Source organism: Hemicordylus capensis, chromosome 5 (assembly GCF_027244095.1).
Source record: "Hemicordylus capensis ecotype Gifberg chromosome 5, rHemCap1.1.pri, whole genome shotgun sequence".
NCBI classification, from domain to species: domain Eukaryota; kingdom Metazoa; phylum Chordata; class Lepidosauria; order Squamata; family Cordylidae; genus Hemicordylus; species Hemicordylus capensis.
The window spans coordinates 65,641,293-65,665,618 of NC_069661.1; the positions used below are offsets into that span (position 1 = coordinate 65,641,293).

Sequence of the window (24,326 nt, forward strand, 5' to 3'; positions counted from 1 at the left end):
TGACTTTACGACCAGGGACATAGCAAGGTTGGAGTGGGCCCAGAGACAAGATTTTAAAATCCCCCACCCACTGAAACAGGCTCACGAAGTAAAGCAGATATGTGTGTGTGTGTGTGTGTGTGTGTGTGTGTGTGTGTGTGTATGCAATAGAACATCATCCTATGTGGACGATGCAAGTCATTTAATGGTACTAGAGAAAGACATGCTGTTCTAGTAGCTTCTCCAGGTCTTAACACCCACTTCAATTTTGGAGGATGAATACAACTGAAAGGAAGCCCAGGCAGGTGCGCGGCTGGGGGAGTCAGTCATGTGACTTGCTTCTGGGGGCCCCCCAAGGCAGTGGGCCCCCAGACACTATCTCCCCTTGTCCTATTATAGTTACGCCCCTGCTTACAACTAATTTTAAAGGTGCCCTCTCACCACACTCCCAGCCAACCTTTTGAAGCCAGGATTCTCCTTTGCTTGTAAAGGGGAACCCTCACTGGATTCCCCTTTACAAGCATAGCCCCTCCAGCCACCAAACTGGGTCAAACTGGTTTGATTGAATGGACCGGACCAGCCAGTTGGCTTCGCAGAGCAGTGGTTTTGTCTGAATTCAAACCTTAAAATGGTCTGTGCACACCCCTACCACTGTCTTCTGTGTTTCCTACATCAAGGAGATGTATTTAAAAACATATGGGATGCTTGAATCTGCAGCCTTAAGTAGTACAGTCTTTCCTACCACTCATTGCCTTTTGATTCTGCTGTGCTGCATGAGTATGCCAAGTCCCCCACCTCTTTCTGGATAAAGGCAGTGGATTCAAATGTGTCATGGTAGGGCTGGCTCTCTGGCTTAGCTTCATTCTGGGCTTGCAATACCATTGAGAGTCTTGTGAGACTCCTTAAAATCAGAATGACCGTGGCATAATCTTTTGTGGACTAGAGGCCACTTTCCAGGTGAATGCTATAGCCCACAAAAGCTTATGCCTCAACATGTAGTACGCAGGTTCACTTTTTAAATGAACGCATGTACAATCTTTCACATACAAAACACGTACAAATACAGATACAACATGTATGCATGTTCAATGGAGTGGAGAGAGCCAGTCTTGTAGTAGATGCATGAATTGTCCCCTTACAAAGCAGGATTTCCCTTGGTTTGTATGTGGATGGGTGACTACATGTGGTGTGGGCACACACGGTCTGTAAGATATTCCCCTGGAGGGTGGGACTGTCACTGTAGCTCATTGACAGATCATTTGCTTTGCATGCAGAAGCTCCTTGTTCAATCCCTGGCATCTCCTGATCTGGCTAGAAAAGACTCCTGCCTGATATTTGAGAACCGCTGCCAGTCAGTGCAGACAATACTGAACTAGATGGACCAATGGTCTGTCTCGGTATAAGGCAGCTTCATATGGAATGGAATGTATGTGAAGAGAGCTTCCCTTCAGTTGTTTTGTGTTCTTCCACAACAGCACAGAGAAGGCTAAAGATGCAACTCATCCAACATCCTGTCTCCTATGGTGGTTAAGCAGCAGATGCCTCAGAGGAGCTGCTGCACCCAGATGTACAGCTGTAGATTAATCATGATAATAATAAGCCCTGCGAACGCACTGCACACGCGGCCAGCGTCGGTGGAAATGCTCTCCCTCTCCTTCGCCTCCCCCCGCCACCCCCGATCCAGAAAAATCCTCTCTCGAGGAGGCCAAATTCTTCTGCAGAGCTAGGGCCTGAGGGGGCTCCCAAGATCCCCCACCCGCGTCTCCTTCGCGGCCTTCCCCTCGAGCGAGCCCCGTCTGTGCGTGTCGGGCGGGCCTGCCTTCCATGCGTTCTGCAACAGCGCTCTCGAGAGCAAGAGCGGCAGCCGCCGCCTCCGGGCGGAGTCCAGCAGGGAGGGGAGGCTGCGTTCTCATTGACAATGTTCCACCCTGTGCCGCGCAACCTTCCCTTCCTCCCTATCTCTGTCGCACACACGCGCAGAGCGGAGGGAGGCGGCGGCCGCCACAGCACCAGCTGTAGCCCAGCCAGCCAGCTCAGAGCTTGAGCAGCAGCAAAGACAGACAAGCAGCAGCAGCCGCATGGCGGGGCTGCGCTACCCGCAGCAAGGCAGCAGCTACTGCCGCACAGCCACGGCCATGAACCTCCTGCTCGGCGTCTTTCAGGTCCTCTTGCCCTGCTTTCGCCCGGGAGAAGCGCAGGGTCAAGGTAATGCATGTGGTTTGGAAAGGCGAGCTCTGCGGGGAGAAGGAGCCTAGTGGGGTTTGCACCGAAGGGAGGGGGCAGATGGGTAAGGACGGGGGGGGGGCGGCGACGGCGTCGGCTTGCAAAATGGGGAGAGCTGAGGTAAAAATCCAAACCCGCGCGAGCCGTGTGTGCGAGCGGCTGCAAAAGCCCCTTTCTCTCCCTCTCCCCATCCTCCCTTTGTGCAGCTCTGTCTGCTGTGTTGCTTTCTTAATGGTTCCCAGCCCTGAGAGTTCCTCTTCCTGTGCCTCTTTGCTGGAGGAGCCTGATGGCTTTGCCTCTTGTCAGTTGTTTTTCTTTTTAACATTTTCCTTTTTTAAAAACGCGGCTATATAGCACTTGCAACCTTGTGACAGACCAGTGATTAAAACGCCACCACCGCCACAGGAGGGGAGCGAGTGGGGATGGCGGCTGGAGAGCGGACGACGTTTACACAATGCGTGGTTCCTTCCTTCCCTTCCTCCCTTTTCTGGGCTGGTGCCTCTGCCTCTCCCTCCCCCCCGTAGCACGCTGCTGCTGCACAGGCTCGCGCTGTTGAGAACAAGATGCCACCCCCCCCCCGCCTTTTCCCCGTGGTGGAGGCACTTCAAGAGAAGGCCCCGGGTTCGAGCCAGCCCTGTGCTGATCTTTACCCTCGGCTGTAAACTGCCTCCCAACACAGCTTTTGTGCGCCAGGTTGGCCTTCCTCCTCTTGCAGGCGACCCGCCGCCGCTGCAGTTTTTAATATGGAAGCGCCTCTCTGCATAGCAGGGAAACAAAACAGAGCAAAGCCCAGCCGCGTGTGTACAAAGCCAGCGGGCAAAAGACCCACTTCTGGGGTGGGGAGGATCTCCCGTCAGTTTCGATCAAGAACGGTCCAGCCCTCGACAGTCCGCTCTTGTCCTCGATTGAAATTCTGACTTCTGGTTGAATGTGGCTTTGTTTTTCTTACCTAGCGATTGACCCGATCCCCAACGTGGTGGAGTTATGGCAAGCGGAGGAAGGCGAGCTCCTGATGCCCGCCCAGGTAAGGAAGGCGGGGCGGGGGCAGGGATGGGGCTAGTATATTGAGCAGGCATCTCAAAGGGAAAAACCATCCTGCCCTTAACTGTCCGTAGTGGATGCTGATGTGGGTACCTCTAACCCCAGTCTGTGGACTCTGCACATGGCAGTCTTGTTTTCCATTCCGTGTTATGCAGGTTCTAGATTCAGGGATGGTGGTGGTGGTTGGTAAGGAAGCAGCGTTTCTGCGTCATTTTGGCAGTAGAACCATTTGGGATTAATTAAGCCTCTTAAAGAGAAACCATGCAGCTATCAAATCACTTGTGATTCGACTGGGGAGGAAGAATTAAAGTCTAGTAACACCTGATTTTTGCAAGAGAGATGCAACAAACATACTGCAGTATTGCTTCTTCAGGGATATCTCCCTGCACTGCAATCCTATCAATACCTTAGAACAAATCTCATTGAATTTGGTACTGTGAACATAACATAAAATCAGTCTTGTAGTTCTGTTTTTAATAAGTTTTGTGTCCTTTAAACAGGGGCGTAATGAGGCTGGAGTGGGCCCAGGGACAAAATTTTAAAATGGGCCCCTCGCTGATACACACACACTCACTTCACATGTGACTTGCCTCTGGGGGCCCCCTCGAGGTGTGGGGGGCCCCAGGCAGCCGCCTCCCCTTGCCTAATGGTAGTTACGCCCCTGCCTTTAAAGATACACTACATCATTATGTATCAGGATACAACTGCTACTGCAATAAACATTTATATACTGCTCTTCAACCAAAGTTCTCAAAGTAGTTTACATAGAAAAATAAATAATACATAAATAAGATGGTCCCCTGTTCCCAAAAGTCTTACAGTCTAAAAAGAAGGCAGTTCCCAGCAACAGCCACTGGAGGGATGCTATGCTGGGGTTGGATAGGGCCAGTTGCTCCCCCTGCTAAATATAAGAGAATTGCCACTTTAAAAGGTGTCTCTTTGCTCAGGGTGTTTTAGCAGGGTGTTTTAACTCATGTTAGTTTTTTTGATTGATATTAATCTTGAGTTTTTCTGTAAATGCTCTTAGTAAAGTGATCGAATATAGCCACTTAAAACTGAATTTTCTGGAATCTGTATGCTGATGCACATGCATATACACCAAGCCGGTTAATCATCTATCTTAATATTTTCTTAAAAGGATTTATAATACCACCACTGAAAAAGATTTTTCTTAATTAACACATTGAGTGGAATCTTTTAAAATTAAGTGGGATTTAAAAAAATTCTTTTAAAGTTCTTTAAAAAAATTCTTTTAAAGTTCTTTAAAAAATTCTTTTAAATTCTTTTAAAATTCTTTTACAAAATTACACTAGGGGGTAATGGACATGTCTTCAAATGCTTTACTTACACATATTATCATTATCATCATTATCATTATCTACATTTTATATCCCGCTCTTCCTCCAAGGAGCCCAGAGCGGTGTACTACATACTTAGGTTTCTCCTCACAACAACCCTGTGAAGTAGGTTAGTCTGAGAGAAAAGTGACTGGCCCAGAGTCACCCAGCAAGTCTCATGGCTGAATGGGGATTTGAACTTGGGTCTTCCCGGTCCTACTCCAGCACTCTAACCACTACATCACACTGCAGTTGTCGGCTTGCAATTTTTGTAGTTGTGTAGCATGTAGGGATGTGTTAACAGTATAAATATGGGAAGGATGTGTGATTGTATATGCTGTTTGCTGAACTGATATTTTTCTAAATGTCTGTAGGTAGTGAACAATAAGAATAAAGCCATAAATCCCACTGAACTCAAAAGAACTTACTTCAGTGTAAATATGCAAATACTTTGCTGCTTGGGGGTCTGATACAGTAGGGAGGGGGATATGTAAATCCTCTGCTCCTGTAAACTGTCCAAAGGATGATCAATGTGTACAGTATTTGTTTATCTAATGCCTATCTATCCTCAGTATTGTGCAATTGTACTAAACTGGGGAATGGGCTGGAATGCAAAGCTTTTTAAACATGTTGGAACACACATGAATGTGACTATTTGAAATTCACTCCCAAAACGGAAAATCCTTTTAGCCCTCAAGAGAAAGCAAGCGCTCTCATCAAACTGTTTTGTCTTCTGACCACCCCTTCACTCCTCAAAATGAAACTTCAACAATGTTTCTGCTCCTGAAGCTAGAAGAGAGGCCTTGGCTCAGTGGCAGAGTGGGTGCTTTGTATGCAAAATATCCCAGGTTCAATCCCCAGCCATCCCTGACCCTTCTCTGAAACCCCGGAGAACCAGTCAGTATGGACAGTACTAAACTAGCTGGAGCTATGTCTTATACCAGCTAACGGTATAAGACAGCTTCATAAGTTTAAGTTGCTTTTTAAAAAGGACAGTTTCAGGTTTTGTGAGGCACATTTGTATGTTATGTGTAGCTTTCCCCAAAGCAAGAAAGTTAACATTATCCCTCAGTTTCAAACTAATGTATTATTAAAATAAAACTATTTTAAAAATTAATATTATGGTAAAAGCCTTACTGATTTCAACAGAGCATACTTTCAAGTAGACTGTGCTTAGTATTAACCACATTACACCCAGATCCTGTAGTTGCATGTAGCTGTAATAGCTTTCAAGAGTTGCTAACACAACACAGGAGGTATCGTGCATTTGGCAGTTGGTTCAAGTCTGCTTTAGTAAGCTGTATGTCAGTTACAATCCTACTGAGACGTTTCATCCTGTGTCCTGGGTGCATAGAATTTTACTGAAGTAGCTAGCTCTGTGGTGGATAAAATGTCTCTAGGATGTTAGGTAGATCAATGATTTTTGGCCCAACTCTTTCAGTTCTTTGTTGAGCAACAGTTTGGAGTGACACTGCTATTCTGCATCTGATAATAGCAGCTGTTGTCTTTACAGCAGCAGTTTTCCATACTTCTGGACTGGTGAGATATCTTATAGTGCTTTGGATGCATGCATGTGATGGCACAAATATTAATGTTGCTTTAATACAGCTATGCTTGATCCAGAACTTAAACACCTAGTTGCTAGCTTTGTGACTAATAAGTTCAGGTCTTCTCAGAAAAGATGAGCTGATGCATTTAATGGCTTAATGAACAAATAAAACAATAAGTTTATCTCTCTGTAGAAACTCTCAGAGATGTGAAATGTGGGATCTTCCAATATGTTGGATAGTTCAGTTTCTGAACATTTATCTGAACATGTAAAGATAGAAGATAATCTTTCCACCTATCAGGTGGTTAATGACAAGTTAAAGTGGTAGAAATACTAAATAATGTGAGGTTATATTTTTGATATTAATTTCCTTCCTGTGGCTTGCATAGTCTACCAGATAACTATGAAGGTGGTATATGTTAGGTAATAATTCTGTGGGAGCCCAGGAAAAGTGCAGAACATAATATTATCTGCAGAATTCAGCTTCTTGAGACTATCAGTTTTTTTAAAAAGTGTTTAAAGTCATGGTTGTGCAAATTTTCTTGCAAGTATGCTTGACTTGCTGAAGTTGCAGAAGCTAATAAGGTGGGATGATGCTCCATTTTCAATGCAAAATAAGAAAAAATGCAGAGTTTTGCAAAATAAGAGGAATTATTCAAATTTGTTCAACTTAAATACGATTTTGATTGCCTGTGTGCAGAATTCTATTATTATTAAACACAGAGCCCTGAGCAAAAGGCTTCATTAGTAAATCTAGTTTGATGAGAAGTTGACTGTCATGTCCTTTTGTTAGAATCTGAATTGCTTTAAGATTCAGATTTGTAATCTGAATTTTGAATATACTTCTGAATACAATAATCTGATATTTACTTCTGAAATATATCAGAAGCAGCTTTTCTGCCAGTTTGGGGGAAATATTCTTTCCCCTTTCTATGAAATGTTTTCTCCCTTCTGTGTCATGGGCCTACTTTTATACTATCAAGGACTGTGGAAGATCCTCTTCTACTCCTCTTTCCTCAGTCTCTTGTATTTCTTTGCTATGAAAAGTTTCAGTGGCATGACTTCCTAGTCATGCTTTCTTGTAGACATACTGGTATCAAAATAGAATCAAACTTACTTTGGCAGCTCCAGTGCTGACAATTCTGAAAAGGCAGCTGTGAATTGGTGGCAGATCATCTTAGTTCTGAACCATAGCTGCTGTGAGAGAACTAGAAATAGATTTCAAACAGAACAGCTAAACTGATTCATATTTGACTCCTTAAAACAGAGCTGCACAAATTTGGCCCTCCAACTGTTGTTGGACTACAATTCCCATCATTCCCAGCCACAGTGGCCAAAATCAGGGATGGTGGGAGTTATTGTCCAACATCTGGAGGAAGGCCAAAGTTGTGCAGCCCTGCCTTAAAATTTTGTTGAGAAACAAGTTCAGTTTGACAATCTCTCTGCAGTGGAATATTGCTTTTCATGCCAAGATAGTAACAAAATATTGCAACAGATTAAAAAGGAAAAGAGGGGCCAAGTTTTTTTTTGTCTGTAAAGTACTTAGCAATATGTTGTGTGCTTTATGAGCTGGTCTACGACTGTAATAAACTATCTATATATCTACTTAGCCTCCAAAGTTCTTCAAGACTGACATAACTTCAAACATTGTTGGATGATTTTGGAATGCCAGTAAAATGACATAAGAGATTTTTACATACTGTTTAGGAGCAGGGATAAAGTAAATAGTGGAGTGCATTTGAGAGTACATATACTAGAAAGCAAAAAAGAAAAAAGAAAGGCTGAGGCAGTTCACAGAATTGCTTTGGTGAAAGAATATTATTATGTTTGCCCACAATGACTATATTAGTCATTTGTGACCTAAAAGCGAAGGGGAAAAAACCACAGTGGGGCGGAATAGAAGATTTTCCACTACCATATTTCTCTGCACAAAATTCTCTGCCCCACATAATTGCAAATAGCTTAAATCAACCCATATCACTGTGTAGTGATCACCTGGAAATAGTCATTACCTACCACAGGCATAGTATTTTTCAAGCCTATGTTAGAGTACTAATAAGAGCAGTGAGGATCAACCCTCATATCCATTATGAATTCATATTTTTAAAAGGGATGCTTCTATGTGTGTTTGTTCATCTGAACTTCCATATATGAAGATAATTCCCCAGCAGCTTTATATCATTAAATAAATGAGCTCCAACTATCCTTTCAGGTGACTAGGTGGCACTGCTTTGCTGTGGTTCCATTCCTATCTCTCTGGTAGATTCCAGATGGTGTTGCTCGGAGATAGTTGCTTTCTGAAACGAGAGCTATTATATAGTGTCCATCAGGGCTCCATCCTATCTCTGATGCTTTTTAACATCTATATGAAACCGCTGGGTGAGATAATCAGGAGATTTGGAGGAAGGTGTTATCAATATGCTGATAACACCCACATCTATTTCTCCATGACATCATCATCAAGAAATGGCATAGCCCCCGTAAATGCTCGCCTACAGGCAGTAATGGACTGGATGAGGGATAATAAATTGAAACTGAATCCAAGCAAGACAGAGATACTCATGGTAAGGGGTCATACTTCGAGGGACATGATGGATCTTCCTGTTCTGGATGGGTTTGCACTCCCCCTAAATGAACAGGTACATAGCTTGGGAGTGCTTCTGGACCCAGGCCTCACTTTGGTTTCTTAGGTTGAGGCTGCAGCCAGAAGCACTTTCTATCAATTTCAGTTGATACAACAGCTGTGTCCATTCCTTGGTGATCTCAGAACTGTGGTGCACTCTTTGGTAACCTCTAGGCTTGACTACTGCAATACACTCTATGTGGGGCTGCCTTTGTATGTAGTTCAGAAGCTTCAGTTGGTCCAAAATGCATCAACTAGTTTGGTTTCCGGGGTGTCTTGGAGAGACCATATTATGCGTGTTTTAAAGCTATTGCGTTGGCGACCAATAGGTTTCCAGGCAAAATAAAAAGTGCTGGTAATTGCCTTTAGAGCCCTAAATGGCTTAGGACCAGGTTTCCTGGGAGAGCGCCGCCTTCTACATGATCCCCACTGCACATTAAGATCAAGAGAGCTCCGTCTCCGTGTACCGCCAACTTCGCTGGCAGTGACTCGGGAGTGGGCCTTCTCTGCAGTCACTCCTGGGCTATGGAATGCGCTCCCTATAGACATTTGTGGTTTAACATCTTCACCAGCCTTCAAAAGAGCCCTTAAGAAACATTTTTTAAGTCAGGCTCTTAGTATGTTTTAAATGTTTTAATTGCTGTTTTGTTTTATTTTGTTTCTTTTTTTAATGTGTGAACTGCCTAGAGCCTTTGGAGTCAGGCGGCATATAAATAAAATAATTAAATAAATAAATAAAAATAGGAACAACCTTTTAGGAAAGGTTATGTTTGATGTTTCCTTCCCCAGTTGACTCTGTCTCATGGTGTCCTGGGTTAGGAGAACCTGAGTTGTGCTTGGTGCGCTTTAAACAGTCACATCTTGATTTACACATCATTTTAACAGTAATTGTAGTGTGTGAACACAAACAATCCGAATGCATATGAAAGCGACCACAAATAGCTGGTTTGTTTTGAAATTCCCTTTGTGGGAGCATTGGCTAATCTGTCTTTAAAGTAGTGGTACTTCGTTTTTCTTACATTGTGGTGCTTCTGGCACAGATTAAATAAAATGGTGTAGTTGTAAAGGTGTTAAAAGTATTTTCAGTCAACATATTTCCAGACTAACTTTTACTTAAATTACCATGGTTATTTTCCAAAGCATTTGGAAATGCAATATTAGATGGCTGAGCAAAACTGAGCAAAACAAGATAAATTAAGGCTGCAATCCCAAACACACTTACTGTATTGAACACAGTGGGGCATGAATAAGTATGTATGGGATTGTGATATAAGTTGAGTAAGGCCAAACTTGAAAATAGAAAGCAGATGCTGTCTAACCAAATAGTACTGCGCTAGATGTGTGAAGAAATTAGTTGAGAGCAGAGGCTGTTCTGTTCTGTTTCTTCATGTTTCAGGAAGAGTTACAGTCCAATAAGGTTAGCCACCTAACGGTGCAGCGGGGAAGTAACTTGCCTAGGGAGCAAGAGGTTGCTGGTTCAAATCCCCACTGGTATGTCTCCCAGACTATGGGAAACTCCTATATCGGACAGCAGCGATACAGGAAGATGCTGAAAGGCATCATCTCGTACTGCATGGGAGATGGCAATGGTAAACCCCTCCAGTATTCTACAAAAGAAAACCACACGGCTCTGTAGTCACCAGGAGTCAACACCGACTCGACGGCAAGACTTTACAATAAGGTTAATCAGTACTGTAGCTTGTGTATGGCTGCTGAAGAAATCCTTCTTTATTTGTATTTTGACCATGTGCTGCATGTGTGACTGTACATCTAGATTTGTAATACTCACCTTGGAAAGTGTTGTGTATATTGCTAAGACATTGAAGAATTGCTATTGTGACATGCTATTGATTGAAAACAACGCTAATAACCCCTGCTAACTGAGCACAGAGGCATCTTTTTAAAGTGGTGATCTCTTTACTGAGATGGGAGAGCAACTGGCTCTATCCATCCCCAGCACAGCATCCCTCCAGTGGCTGTTGCTGGTATCTATCTTACGTTGTTGTTTTTTAGATTATGAGCCCTTTGGGGGCAAGGAGCCATTTTATTTATTTATATCTATGTAAACCGCTTTGTGAACTTGCGTTAAAAAGCAGTATATAAATATTAATCACATTTGTAATATACGAGGTTTCTGTAGCTAAATCTGGCTCAGTTTTGTAGAATTGTATGCCTAGAAGAGTTCTGAAGGTAATTGTCTTTATAACACTGTACTTAAAACCAGTTACAGATTAACATAGATTATTCCGATAATGTGCTACAAGCAGAGACCAGGAGATAAAAAGGCTTCATTCTGAAGGTTTTCCTTATAGCCAAAGCACTCAAGAAATGGGTTACCAGAATAGCATATATAGAGTATATAAACAAGGAAGCCTAGCAACACTCAGCAGGAGAAGGCAAGCATCTCAGGGCCATTGCTTACATGACCGGAGGGTGGGCAAAAATACATCCAGCTGTATGCAAAGCACTACCTGTTCTGCATGTCTCTTGCATGCGCAAACCTATGCTGCAAAACAATGACTGCAGCTACTGCGACCTCCAGGGATGGCATGTAATTTGAATTTTATGAGAAAACATTTTAATTTTCCTTAGGTTTTTATCAATGGTATCCTTTATCAGTGTATCATATGTGGATGGGGAAGCTACTTTTTCACAGTTTTCACAGAAACTATTTTCACAGTTTGCAATACAGAATTAAAGGTGTTTAAAAACAAAAAACAAAACACCCAACAACTGTTCTGACAAAGATGGCAGGGAAGCCTTCACACCCTCAACAGGACAAGAATCTATAACCTCTGAGCTTGGAGCAAAATCTGATGAAAGCATGTCTTCAGTAGATAATTGATGAGTGCAAGGATAAGTACTGTATGACCACCTCAGCTGCAAAACTGTGAGCAAGGATTCAACAGAAGAAGCTGGTGAATGAGTCATGGGCTGCCAGAAATGGGCTTTGAGAAGACTGCTTTCTCACGGCCTGAGTGTTCATAGCATGCCACCATCCATGTATGAAGCTATGCTTTCTGAGACTCTTCCAGGAACTCTCAAATGGTGACTAATTCAACTGAAACATTGGCCATTATAGACAATGTTTTGCTGGGTAACATTTTTTCTAGCCTACTTTCCCTAAGGAAAGTAAGCTTATGAGATCTCCTGGCATTCTCTCTCTTTGTGTGTCTGTGTCTTTGTCTGTGTCTATCCCAACAACTTTGCAATGCCTGGATCAATATGATTCAAATTGAATACAGTTGTAGGGACACATAGGGACACCTCAGTGGTGTAGTTTGTGATGATGTCATCCACCTAATTCAAGATGGTGGATGAGTGAACATTTGAGGCACAATTGGGTAATTGGTTCAAATTGGCTAGTAGGTTCACAAAGTTTTCCACAGCTGTAGGGACATGTAGGGATGGCTCAAGAGTGTAGTTTGTGATGATGTCATCCACCCCAATTCAAGATGGTAGATGCATGAATGTTTGCGGATCAAGTTGTCCACCTAACCGCTGTGAACCAAATTTGGTACAGTTGTAGTGAGTGACACATAGGGATGCCTCAACCCCACAATTACTGAATTGGAGGTGTCCAGCGACTCCTTATGTGGTCAAGCTGGATCAGTTCCAGTTTGTGACTCATGAGGATGTGGACAAGCTGGAGCAGTGCAGCCTACCACCTGTTCTCTTGACCCTTGCCTGACATGACTTATACTATCTGGCAGGGAAGTTGCTGTAGAAGGCCTAGTAGAGGTCATAAATGCTTCTTTGAGGGAGGGTAGGATGCCTCCTTTCCTTAAGGAGGCAGTTAGAAGCCCTCTTTTGAAGAAGCCTGCATTGGATCCCTCAGAGTTAAGAAACTATAGGTGTCCCTCGGGGATTGTTGTTCTTTAAAATCTGAACTTTTGTATGGTGTCCCTCAGGCTTCCGTATTGTCTCCAATCTTGTTTAACATCTACATGAAACCACTGGGAGAGATCATCAGGAGATTTGGTGCAGGGTGCTATAAGTATGCTGACAACACCCAAATCCTTTTCTCCATGTCAGCATCATCAGGAGAAAGCATAACCTCCCTAAATGCCTGCCTGGAGGCAGGAATGGGCTGGATGAGAGATAACAAACTGAGGCTGAATCCAGATAAGACGGAGATACTTACTGTGTGGGTTTGTAACTCGGGAGATAATTTTGATCTGCCTGTTCTGGATGGGGTCACACTTCCCTGGAAGGAACAGGTACACAGTTGGGGGTGCTTCTGGATCCAAGCCTCTCCCTGATGTTCCAGGCTGAGCAGTGTCCAGAACTGCCTTCTATCATTTTTGGCTGATACGCCAACTGCACCCATTTCTTGAGATAAATGACCTCAGAACAGTAGTGCATCTGCTGGTCATCTCCAGACTTGGCAACTGCAATGTGCTCTATGTGGGGCTGCCTTTGTACATAGTCTAGAAACTGCAGTTGGTCCAGAATGCGGCAGCCAGGTTGGTCTCTGGGTCATCTCGGAGAGACCATATCACTCCTATCTTAAAAGATCGACACTGGTTGACGATAAGTTTCCTGGCAAAATACAAGGTTTTGGTTATAACCTATAAAGCCCTAAACAACTTGGGCCCTGGGTATGTAAGAGAATGTTGTCTTCGCTATGAACCACACCGTCCATTGAGATCATCAGGAGAGGTTTGTCTGCAGTTGCCACCAGCTCGACCGGTGGCTCCTTGGATGGTCCTTCTCCATTGATTCCCTGAGGTTTTGGAACATGCTTCCTGCTGAAATAAGAGCCTTCCCATCTCTCACAACTTTAAAAAAGGCAGTTAAGACACACTTTTTCACCTAGGCTTTTATTTAGATACTGTTTTAATAGTTTGATTTTTAATTGTTTTAACCTTTTAAATTATTGTAATGTATTAACCTTTTTATTTATTTTAATATTTTGTTAACAAAAAATATGTCAAATAAACAAAATAAGCCATCTAGAGCCTTTTGGAGTCAGGCTATATATAAATTAAATGAATGAATAAAATAGTGTAGTTTGTGATGATGTCATCCACCCCAATTCAAGATGGTGGATGCATGAATTTCTGAGGTGTGTGGCCTAGCTTATAAACCGCCTAACTGATTTGAACCAAATTTGCTACAGCTGTAGGGACTCATAATGACTCAAGGGTGTGGTTTGTGATAGTGTCGTCCACCCAAATTCAAGATGGCAAACTTGTGAATGTTTAAGGCTGAAGTGGGCTAATTTAGGACGATGGTAATGATCAATTAAGATTATAGTGAAAGGAAAATAGCAGATTAATTCTCACCAGAGTACCTTGTTACTTCTGTCATTGCACTCTGTTTTAACAGAGAGGATTTTATTCTGAACTGGTAGCATCCAGACTAGTTAGTCATGACTAAAAGCAGCACTAAAATCAACAAACTAAGTTAGTGCCATTAATTTCTATGGGTCATGATTAATTTAGCCTGGATGCTGCCCAGTGACACTAACTGCACAGTGCATGAGTAACACCAATTTAGAAGTGTTTCTTCCAGTTGATCTTAGTTCCTTTGTGGTGATTTCTTCACATGTTCTGATCACAGGGCCATAGCCAAGTTAGTGTGGGCCCTGGAACAGGGCAATTATAAGCTAGATTGGTGTCGTCCTGTTTATTAAGGTGGCCCAGTCCTGGGTGGTCTCACAGAAGATCAGCCTTTCTCCTTAGAAGCAAGCACTGATATTCTCACATCTCTTGATTGGTCCCACTCTGGTGCGTTAAAAGAAACATGATAAAGTATTGCTGGGTTTAAAAAAAAATGCATATTGGTGGCTTGAGAGATTCTCTGAAGATGGCATTTGGAGCTATAATTTTTTTTTAAAAGAGGCATATATGGCCATGCCTCCTGATAATATCCAGAGTGCTCTTACTACTCATAATAGCGATGAATGTTTGCCTTGATTTTTTTTTAGATTTCTAAGGTTGTTGACCAACATGTTCATATATTTAGAATACTTTATTAGTTTACATGTAAGAGATTGGTTCAAACATCTTACAAAACTGGTCTTATTGAATGATGTTTATTTGAACAGCTCTAGCTGGGATTGTTAACATGCAAAATGTATGCTGAAAACTTGTCTTTGTTGCTGTAAACCTTTCAATGTATTTTCTCTTGTTTACTAGGCTGAATCAGAAGAGGATGTCGAGGAACATCCACAAGAACAAAGGTAGGCAAAGTGAAAATTAAAAGAAGTATCTTCAGTCAAGAAAAATAAAATGTCTTTGTACTGTGCCCCCATGGTAAACTGAAAGCAGCATTAGAACATAAATAAGTATTTTGAATAGTTTAATTTTATATTGCACTTTTCTTGGGAAAATGCAGGTTTAGTAAAACCTATCTGTTTGGCCTGGCCTTCCAGGATTTTTAAATGATTGACAAACTGTTTTAAATTGTTGCCCTGATTCTCCAGGGTTTTTAGCTGTTTGAAATTTTTAATTGGTTTTATTTTATTTTTATAGTTTGATTTTAACTGTTAACTTGTTTTAATTATTTTTACCTTGTTGTAAACCACCCTGAGCAAATAAACCACCCTGAGTAAATAAATAAATAAATAAATTAGTAGTTAGCATTCCCCCCTCCCCCATTTCAGTGTTTTCTTTATAATCTTGGACCTCCTTTTTAAATTGACACTTTAATGGGAGATGTCTTGTTGCAAAGGGTTTTTTTTTCCTAAAGAAGTCATGAGTTCTGATGTTCATATTGCCCTTTTCAACATCATGTGTAACTATGGTTTAGTTCAAACTGTCCACTTACCTCATCTGTGAGAGTGGGGAAGAAGGGAAGGGAGAGCATATGAACCTATGACTCTCCCTGGGCTCATCCTTGCAGTGGGAAACTACTGTTTTTACCTGAGTCCAAGACTAGATTTCGCCCCCATGTTTTTTTTATATTGGGAGGTCATCGTAAATTCAGAGTTGTGTTTTGAATAAATGCAGGCATAACCTGTATTTAACCTCTACATTTTAAGGTGATCATCTTTAAAAAAAAGTCATCTTTGATTTGAATAAATAAGAGTGTGATTTCCTATTACTTTTCTGTATTATGTTACAGAGGCACCATATTACTGGTGTAGAACGTGTGCACCACCAGGGGTTAATTCAAGCAAGCCATGGATCCCTGTTTCACCTGGGATTGAAATTATGGTTTGAAATGGGCATGCATACCAAGGTGTTTATGGAACCTGATTTGCATTAACTATGGTTTAAATTGGTGCACATGTAATGTGAATGGAAGGTTATTAAAGTGAAGGGAGGCATTGAATGTGTTCCTTATTTCTAAACCATGATTTGCAGGGAGCTGAAACTCTCTGTACTAGATTTCAGAGGAGGTTGTGGGCAGGTTATCTCAGAAAATGCAATTCTTTAGAATTCAATAAGCTGGTGTTATGTTCCCACCATAAAACTTTTCAGTATTTGCTTTCATGTTTTGATGTGGACATCTGGTGTTGGTTGGATCATGAGGTTGCTTTTAGCTAATTAATGGAAGTCCTTTTCTAAAAAAAAGAAGAAGAAGAAGGTAAATCGAGCTTCATCTGCTTTTTATGCAGTAACTTTTGGGAACATACCTTAGAAGAACCTGCAAGTTGGAATATCTTTGCAATTTATCTCAAAGTAATTTCTTTTTATATAATTAGATATTGTTCGCAGTAGGTTCAGTCAAATGTCTTAAATGATCATGCAGGATTCTTGCACTGTATTCTTTCAGAATTTCCAGACTGAGCAGGTATACACTAATGTCAGAGTTTGAATGCACTGCAGTTCTAAAAAGCTAATGAAACATCCTGTAATTAAAAATCAAGATTTGGTACATTAACACACAATCAAGATTAATGCTGTATTTTTTTAAAAAAAATTATTTAGTATCTTCTTAGGCTAATTTTAGAAAATAATTGCCATAGTATGAACAGCTGACTTCCTGTGTGTATTCATGCATCTGTGTATGTATGTATCTCAGAAAATCTATATAAGGTAATTTAAAGTGATGTTCTGCTAAGTTGATGAGAATCTATTTTCTTTATACCCAAATGTCTGTCTTGGATCATAGCAGATTTAGTTGTCCAAGCATTAAACCAGAAATGACAATGACACTAAATGTGCCATTGGGGATTGCATTTTTTCTTAATTGAAATAGCAGCTGCAGGAGGCCCAAGCAGAATCAGGACTCTGGGTGTGTGGGAAGGGGCATTTAACCCTTTAAACTTCTGCTGTAATCTTGACCAAAACAGTGCCCTCCTGAAGCTGCTGTGTCTGTCCTGAGATTTGTAGCCATTAGGGGGTATTCTTTCATTATGTCACATAATGGTGCAGCGGAGAAATGACTTGACTAGCAAACCAGAGGTTGCCAGTTTGAATCCCAGCTGGTATGTTTCCCAGACTATGGGAAACACCTGTATCAGGCAGCAGCAATATAGGAAGATGCGGCACACTTTACCTTTATTCTTTTTTTGGAATGGCCCACTTGCCATGTTCCCAATCCTGCTAACACCTCCTAACATTTCTATTTTAATTAAAGAAAAACAATGCAAGCCCCAGTGACTTGTTTGGCATTATGTTTGGCTTGACCTTTGGACATCTCCTTTCACATATACACTTATAACCCAAGCTCTAGCATGTCACCATGTTAACGCTCTTGAAGAATTATTTATAAGAAATGTTTGCAGCACCGTAGGCTGGCATAAATTAGGAAAATTCCATGACATATTTAAGTTTTTGTCTCTCCAACTGTATTTAGTCTTTTGGGGATAAATTGTATCTTGTTTTAGGATATGGTAGGAAATGTCACCTAATGGCACAGCAAGTAAACATCCTGTGATTAAGGAGCAAAAGGTTGCTGGTTGGAATCCCTGCTGACTATGGGAAACACCTGTATTGGGCAGCAGCGATGTATGAGATGATGCCTTTCAGCATCTTCCTATAACGTGGGAGAGGGCAATGGTAAGCCCCTTCTGTATTCTACCAAACAAAACCACATAGCTCTGTGGTTGCCAGGAGTTGACATCGACTTGACGGCACAACTTTACTTTAGGGAATGTAACTGTTAGAAGCTGTGAATGTATTTTTCAATATTATTATTATTTCTTGTTTACACAGTCAGACAGGTGTTATTGACTGGTTTGTTTTATCCAGACATCGAGTCCTTCCATTATTATTATTAACAGCAATAATATATCTTTTGGGAAATGAGAAGTTATGTTAATCTGAAAAATTCAAGAAAAAAATTTCTTACATTTGGATAGCATTGTCTTGTTTTCAGAGAAACTAGATTTCCTTTTCTTGGTGGACAAATAAGGATGAAACACCCTAATAAATCTTGTGGTTAAGCTTGCGTTTGACAAAGGGTTGGGATGAAATACATGTCCAAACTGGCCTGCTGATAGTTTTGATTTCCTGCATGCAAAGAAAAGGGCTTTCCCCCCCAATTTAGAAATATGCAGGAGAGGTATGTTAAAAGGTTTCCTCTCCACTTAGACATTTAGGGTGCAAGCTATAAAAGTTCTTTAAATCATTTCCATTTCCAAAGGACTTGGGTGCACAGTTCATATATGGGTCATTTCAGTGATAGATGAAGAAAAAGGAGCCTCCTAATCTCATCAGAACAATATATTCCCCCCTTAGCCAAGGCACTGCTGGAACAGGGATGGCCTTCCAACTGTCACATGGGTTGCTGGGGGAAAGGAGTATGTAGAATAAAGAGAGAGTGGCTGGATTGGTTCTTGTGAAGTTGCGTTGCACAATTTCCCCAAGCTTGCTTTTTGGGGCTGAATAAGCTGCCTTGTTTCTAAGTCAGATATCTACCCTGATTTATGCTGTTTTAGGTTAAAATGTATGTATGAGCTGTGCAGCTTTCTCATTCCTTGGGCTATAAGTATGAAAATCCATGGATTTGAATCCATGTTTGGGAGGCATTGGACCAAGCCATCAGCAGTTAAGATTTTGACTATGTGGAAGTAGTTGAAATTCAGAGAGAACGCAATTTGTACATTTGTCCTTTTTCATATTATACTAGCAGGGGAGGCCTGTCATTGACCAGGCAAATTCACTTTGCATAGATTACACATATAGGATGTATAGTTTTTTTTTAAATTAATGTGCTTGCAGAAGGGAAGTAAGAGAACAGCTTGAAATTTGTAGGATTTCAGCCATTTATTTAATTGAATAATTTGCATATATGGTAAATTTGAATCTGAGAAGCATCTTATGCATCTTGTGGACATCATGTCATTTTCAAATTATTGATCTAATCATTGAGTGTTAAGAATCTGAGGACTGTAACAGTTAAAATCTGATTATTATATTCAGAATTTTATTTTAAAAAATCCAACCACTTTCCCCCAGCATGTTCTGGTGTAAAAATTTCAGTAGCAGGATTGTATGCAAAATGTAGTGTCTGTAGGTAATAAGTAATGTGACTTCCTTTTGCACAAACACGCTCTTCAAAATATAGGATCGATTGTTGAGCTGGGGTTTAGCAGATGATGAGGAAAAGTAAAGCATGCATGTAATTCTGTACACACAGGCAAAGGTTCTTTCATGACCTCTCTGAGTAACTGAGCAGTGTTAAGCAGGCTTCTGCATGTAGAACACATTCTCTGGGTGCAGCTTAACTACCTTCTGCAACATTCTTGCACAATTTTGTTGCACAAGGAAGATTACTGTATCACACAGTGAATAAAGGTTATCTAAGTCTTTTCTTTGTACCCAAATGTGTTTTTTATGTTATAACTGAATCTGTGTAGTAGTTGTCCAAGATGTCATTGTATCACAACTTATGGAAGAAGTCTTTCACAGAGTTTTGCAATATTGTAGGCCGATTACTGGCAAGAAGGGTATATTGTATATCTATTGTATATCTTTGTTTTTGTGTTCCTGATAAGTATGAATTTGAGCAATTCCGCTTCAGTCATTGGTTAAAACAAGAGTTTTTTGCCACTTTTATAAATCCTCCTTAACCACATGGAGTGATTCATTGTGTGCTGAAGTTCTTTTGACCTCAAATTTTTTGGCTTTTAACAGTGGCCAACATGTTGTGCAGTGAAATGCAGGCTGTTCTGCAACACGCACACTGCTGCAAGTGCCTAAAATAAAGCCAGCGCCCTTGAACAAGAGTACTCTCATGCAAATTCCTAAATTGGCATGATCACACTTCCACAACACTACTTAGATTATTTCCAGTGTAAGTCATGTAACAGAAGTACAATCATGCCAGTTAAGTATTTGCATGAGAGTGCTCTTGTGCAAGGGTGCCGCAGTGTGTGTTTTAGGTCCTTGCAGCAGCATGGGCTGTTCACAAGCTCCCGTGTTTCACTGCAACATTTTGGCCAGTGGCCCTAGAAACCTTGGAGTTTCTTAGTAACTTTCCTCTGTGGCTGTGCATTACAATAAGTGTTGAGTGTGTTCTCAATATGCCTGGGACAGTGGTGAGGCTGAGCCTTACTGGTGGCCCATCTGAACTGACAATATACTCCAGATTTCCCTACTTCACACAGGGTACACAAGAACAGCCCTGCTGGATCAAGCCCAAGGCCCATCCAGTCCAGCATCCTGTTTCACAGAATGGCCCACTGCTGCTCATTTTAAGATATAGTGACCAGAACTGTACTTAGTATTCCAAAAGTGGTACTGTTTTGCAATGGTTCTGGCCTTTCCTGAAGGGTAGGTTCCTAAAGGTAGCACTGGGGAATTTTCCCTGTGCATCATGGCCATTGGCATATAGCATAACACAGGATTCGATCATATCCCCTATACTACTCAACATCTTCATGAAATTGCTGAGGGAGATCATGCAAAGTTTTGAAGCTTGGTTTCACCCTATGCTTTTGGTACTCTGTGGTGGGGTTGGACCAGGGGTGGTGTTCAAGTTTGTTTTTAGGTTTCCCCCCCACCTTGGATATTAGTTAGATTTATTTATATATACATTTATCTTTGCTGCCACCAATTATATGATGAAGCCTCTCTAACTCTTGTGGTTTCTTTAGCTTAATAACATGGCTTTGCAGACATGAGGAGGGTTTGACAGAAATAACTCAATCAAGATGTTTTCCGTAATAAAACAAGTGTAGTATCTATCTGTCTGTCTGTCTAATTCTCTGAGGCATACCCATGGCTAATCCCGTGTGTGGCTGCTCTTGTGAGAGTTCATGAGCAGAAGCCGTGGGGATTGGGCAGTGGGGATTCCATATGCAGATAGGGGGGAGGAGCCTGTGAGAGCAAAAGCACCATAGTGATTGGGCAATGGGGATTCCATATGCAGATAGGGAGAAGAAGCCTGTGGCACTGTAGTGATTTGGCAGAGAGGAATGTCGCCATTTGTGTGTGTGTGTGTGTGTGTGTGTGTGTGTGTGTGTGTGTGTGTGTAAATAAAGGATAGTGGGCAGAGGTCTGCAAGGAGAGGGTTCATGAGGGAGGAAAGAGCCTCTTCAGAAGGAGGCTGCCTTTGTGTGAATTAGATGAGGAAACAAGATGAACAAGATCTGTTAACTCAGGAAGGGGGAGAGAGAGAATGAGAAGGCAGGGGAAGAAAGACGGGAAGAGCGAGTGGAGGAGAGAGAAAAAGGGAGAGAAAGAAGGAAGGGTGAGGGACGGGCCCAAGCCTGTCAGTGGCCTGAGGGGAATGAGAGGCCATGGCGGCGGCAGTAGCAAGGAAGGGCCTAGTCAACCACTGCTGCTGTTTGGGGCTACTGAGGCCATTGGCAGAGGGAGGCAGGCAGGCAAGGGATGGGCCCGGGCCTGTCAGCGGCCTGAGGAGAATGAGTGGCCGTGGTGGCGGCAGCAAGGAAGGGCCTAGTCAACCACTGCTGCTGCTCCTGTGGGGAGGATCAGGAGTGGGGCTCGGGTGAGGGTGTGGAGGTCTTTGGGGATAGGGGGCTGCAGCTTGGCCAATAGGCACCATGACGCTGCCTATTCTAGGGGGGTGGAAGCAGTGGGGTAGAGGAGGAGGAGCAGGCTCAGGTGAGGGTGGAGAGATCTCTGAGGTGAGGGGGGCTTTGGCAGGGGTGAGGGGAGCAATCAAGTACTAGCGCGCAGATGCTCTGCGTGGGTTAAGCTAGTTTATTTCAATTGTTGTCTGTGGTTTGTTTTTCATTACTGTTTAGTAGGGCTGAAATCTTGCTTGGTTACAAAGTTGCTCTTATTTAATTAATTTATTTTTATTGTTTACATTTTATATCCCGCTCTTCCTCCAAGGAGCCCAGAACGGTGTACTACATACTTAGGTTTCTCCTCACAACAACCCTGTGGAGTAGGTTAGTCTGAGAGAGAAGTGACTGGCCCAGAGTCACCCAGCAAGTATCATGGCTGAGTGGGTATTTGAACTCGGGTCTCCCCCAGGTACCCAGTCTTGTACTTTAGATTGTTGTTCCTAATAACCCAGTCCTCTATTTTAAGCTGCCTTAAACATTGAGTCTCAAATCAACTCTTCCTTGAGACTGTCCCTAACCAGACCCAATTTCTCCAACTAACTGAACTTTAAACGTCACTCAGATTCTTATGACTGACTTTCCAGGGTTCTAAGCCTATTTGCATAAAAGTTCAAAACCATTTCAGCCAATAAACTGACATTTAATCCTGACAAGATAGAGGTGTTTCTGCTTGGGAAATAGGCGGCCATGCACTCCCTTTGAAAACTCAGGTTTTCTTTGGGCTTGATTATCTGGGCTTGATCCTGGATGCTCAGGTGTTGGCTGTGATGACTAGGGGTTCCTTTGACCAGCTGTGCCCATTCCTTGACATGACTGTGGTGACACATGCTTTGTTCACCTCAATAAGACACCTATATTGTGACCTATGTCGGACTGCCCTTTAAAAAACACACATACCATGCAGTTGATGCAGAATGCAGCAGTTAGACAGTTTAGTGGGGGCCCCTAGACCATATAACACATATTTTACTGCAGCTTCATTTCTGGGCTCAATTCAAGATACTGGTTAGATTACCTTTATAGCCTAAACATCTTGAGTCCAAAGTATTGAAGTAACACCTCTTCCCATCTGAGCCAGCCTGAACACTGAGGCCCTCCTGTGTTTTCCACTGCTTGTGAGTGGACATCTGGCAAGCAAGTGGGAGAGAGCATTCCAATAATTAACACCCAGACCATGGAACTCCCTGCCCATAGAGATCTGTCTTTCCCCCTTGATTGTTTTTCCTGGTGCCTTTACAAAATACATTTATTTAAATTGATCTTTAATCTGTAATTATGGCCTGTACTCTCTGAATTGTATTTTTAGCTTGCTGTGTTTTAATTTGTCTCTTGGTCTTTTATAATAGTTCTGTATTTTAATGATAAAATTATTTTATATACTATATGCTGCCTTGAGCACAGGAAAGGTGGGGTAAAGGGGAAATAAATATATTTTTATGCCCAGTTAAAATAGTAGGAAAAATCCATATGTGCTACTCTCAATCAGAAATTTGAATTTTTTAATGCCACAACAGAATGCTGTCATTCTGCTCTATGTGAGAGATCTCTGCAACTTGTGCCTTGATAGCTATAAAATGGGGGCAATTGGGAGTTCAGATTATATTGAGGATGTACCTCAGTAATTGTATGTAGTATTTGTGCATCACTGTTGGTAGTTCCATGTGGACAGCAGTCTTCTCTCTAATTTTTTTCATCTGTGTGCAGAATGAGTTTTGTTCTGAGTGGCAGTATCAAGGCAGTGTGTGCGCGTGTGCATTCAGAGTGGGGCTTTCCTAATTCAGCTTGACTGGGATCTAAAATTAACTGAGTGGACATCTAAAAACTTTGGAGCATGCACACGCCTTAGAGGGAACACTGGTGGACAGTTTCCCTTTCTATCTAGGAGAGCTAGTCTTGTGGTAGCAAGCATGAATTGTCCCATTTGATAAACAGGATCCACCCTGGTTTGCATTTGAATAGGAACACTGTGTTAGCATAGTAAGATATTCTTCTTAAGGATGGGGCCACTCTGGGAAGAGCATCTGAAGGTCCCAAGTCCCTTCCTTGGCATCTGCAAGATACGGCTGAGAGATACTCCTGCCTGCAACCTTGGAGAATCTGCTGCTAGTCTGTGTAGACAATACCGAGCTTGGACTCTGTATTGTAGACAATACTGAGCTTGGACCATTGGTCTGACTCAGAATGTGGCAACTTCCTATGTTCCTATGGGACTATGCAGTAAGTAACAGTACATATTGGTGTGGATATAAGGATTTACTTGCATTTGTGCACTCTCTGTATGTGGCACTCTCTGTATGGCACAGCCAGGGAGCAACTTGCCTAGGGAGCAAGAGGCTGTCAGTTCAATTCCATTCTGGTCTGCTTCCCAGACTGTAGGAAAAACCTATATCAGGCAGTGGTGATATAGGAAGGTGCTGAAAGGCATAATCTCATACTACACGGGAGGAGGCAATGGTAAACCCCTCCTGTATACTACCAAGGAAACTACATAGCTCTGTGTTCTTCAGGAGTTGACACCGACTTGATGGCTCTATCTATCTATCTATCTATTGTGCAGAGAGAGGAGTGGTTGGGTGTGGAAGCCAGCATGGAAGCTAAACGGAATTGATATGATGGAGTTGCATGAGTTTTACTACT

At 42.1% G+C, this 24,326-nt stretch overlaps 1 protein-coding gene across 6 annotated transcripts in view; it reads left to right on the forward strand.

Annotated features, from left to right (window-relative positions):
* Positions 1–1,841: 1,841 nt before the first annotated feature.
* The window catches only part of TMEM131L (transmembrane 131 like), a 108,316-nt gene continuing 85,831 nt past the window's right edge, over positions 1,842–24,326 (forward strand). Inside the window, exons 1-3 of one of the 6 annotated variants that reach the window (XR_008308376.1) lie at positions 1,842–2,184; positions 3,156–3,226; positions 14,896–14,939. Coding sequence is in view for 4 of the 6 variants with exons in the window: in XM_053254953.1 (XP_053110928.1) it covers positions 2,058–2,184; positions 3,156–3,226; positions 14,896–14,939 (242 nt within the window). In the remaining 2 variants the exon portion in view is untranslated. The remainder of the gene's footprint in view (positions 2,185–3,155; positions 3,227–14,895; positions 14,940–24,326) is intronic. The other 5 variants (XR_008308375.1, XM_053254953.1, XM_053254952.1 and 2 more) reach the window with 5 other exon arrangements.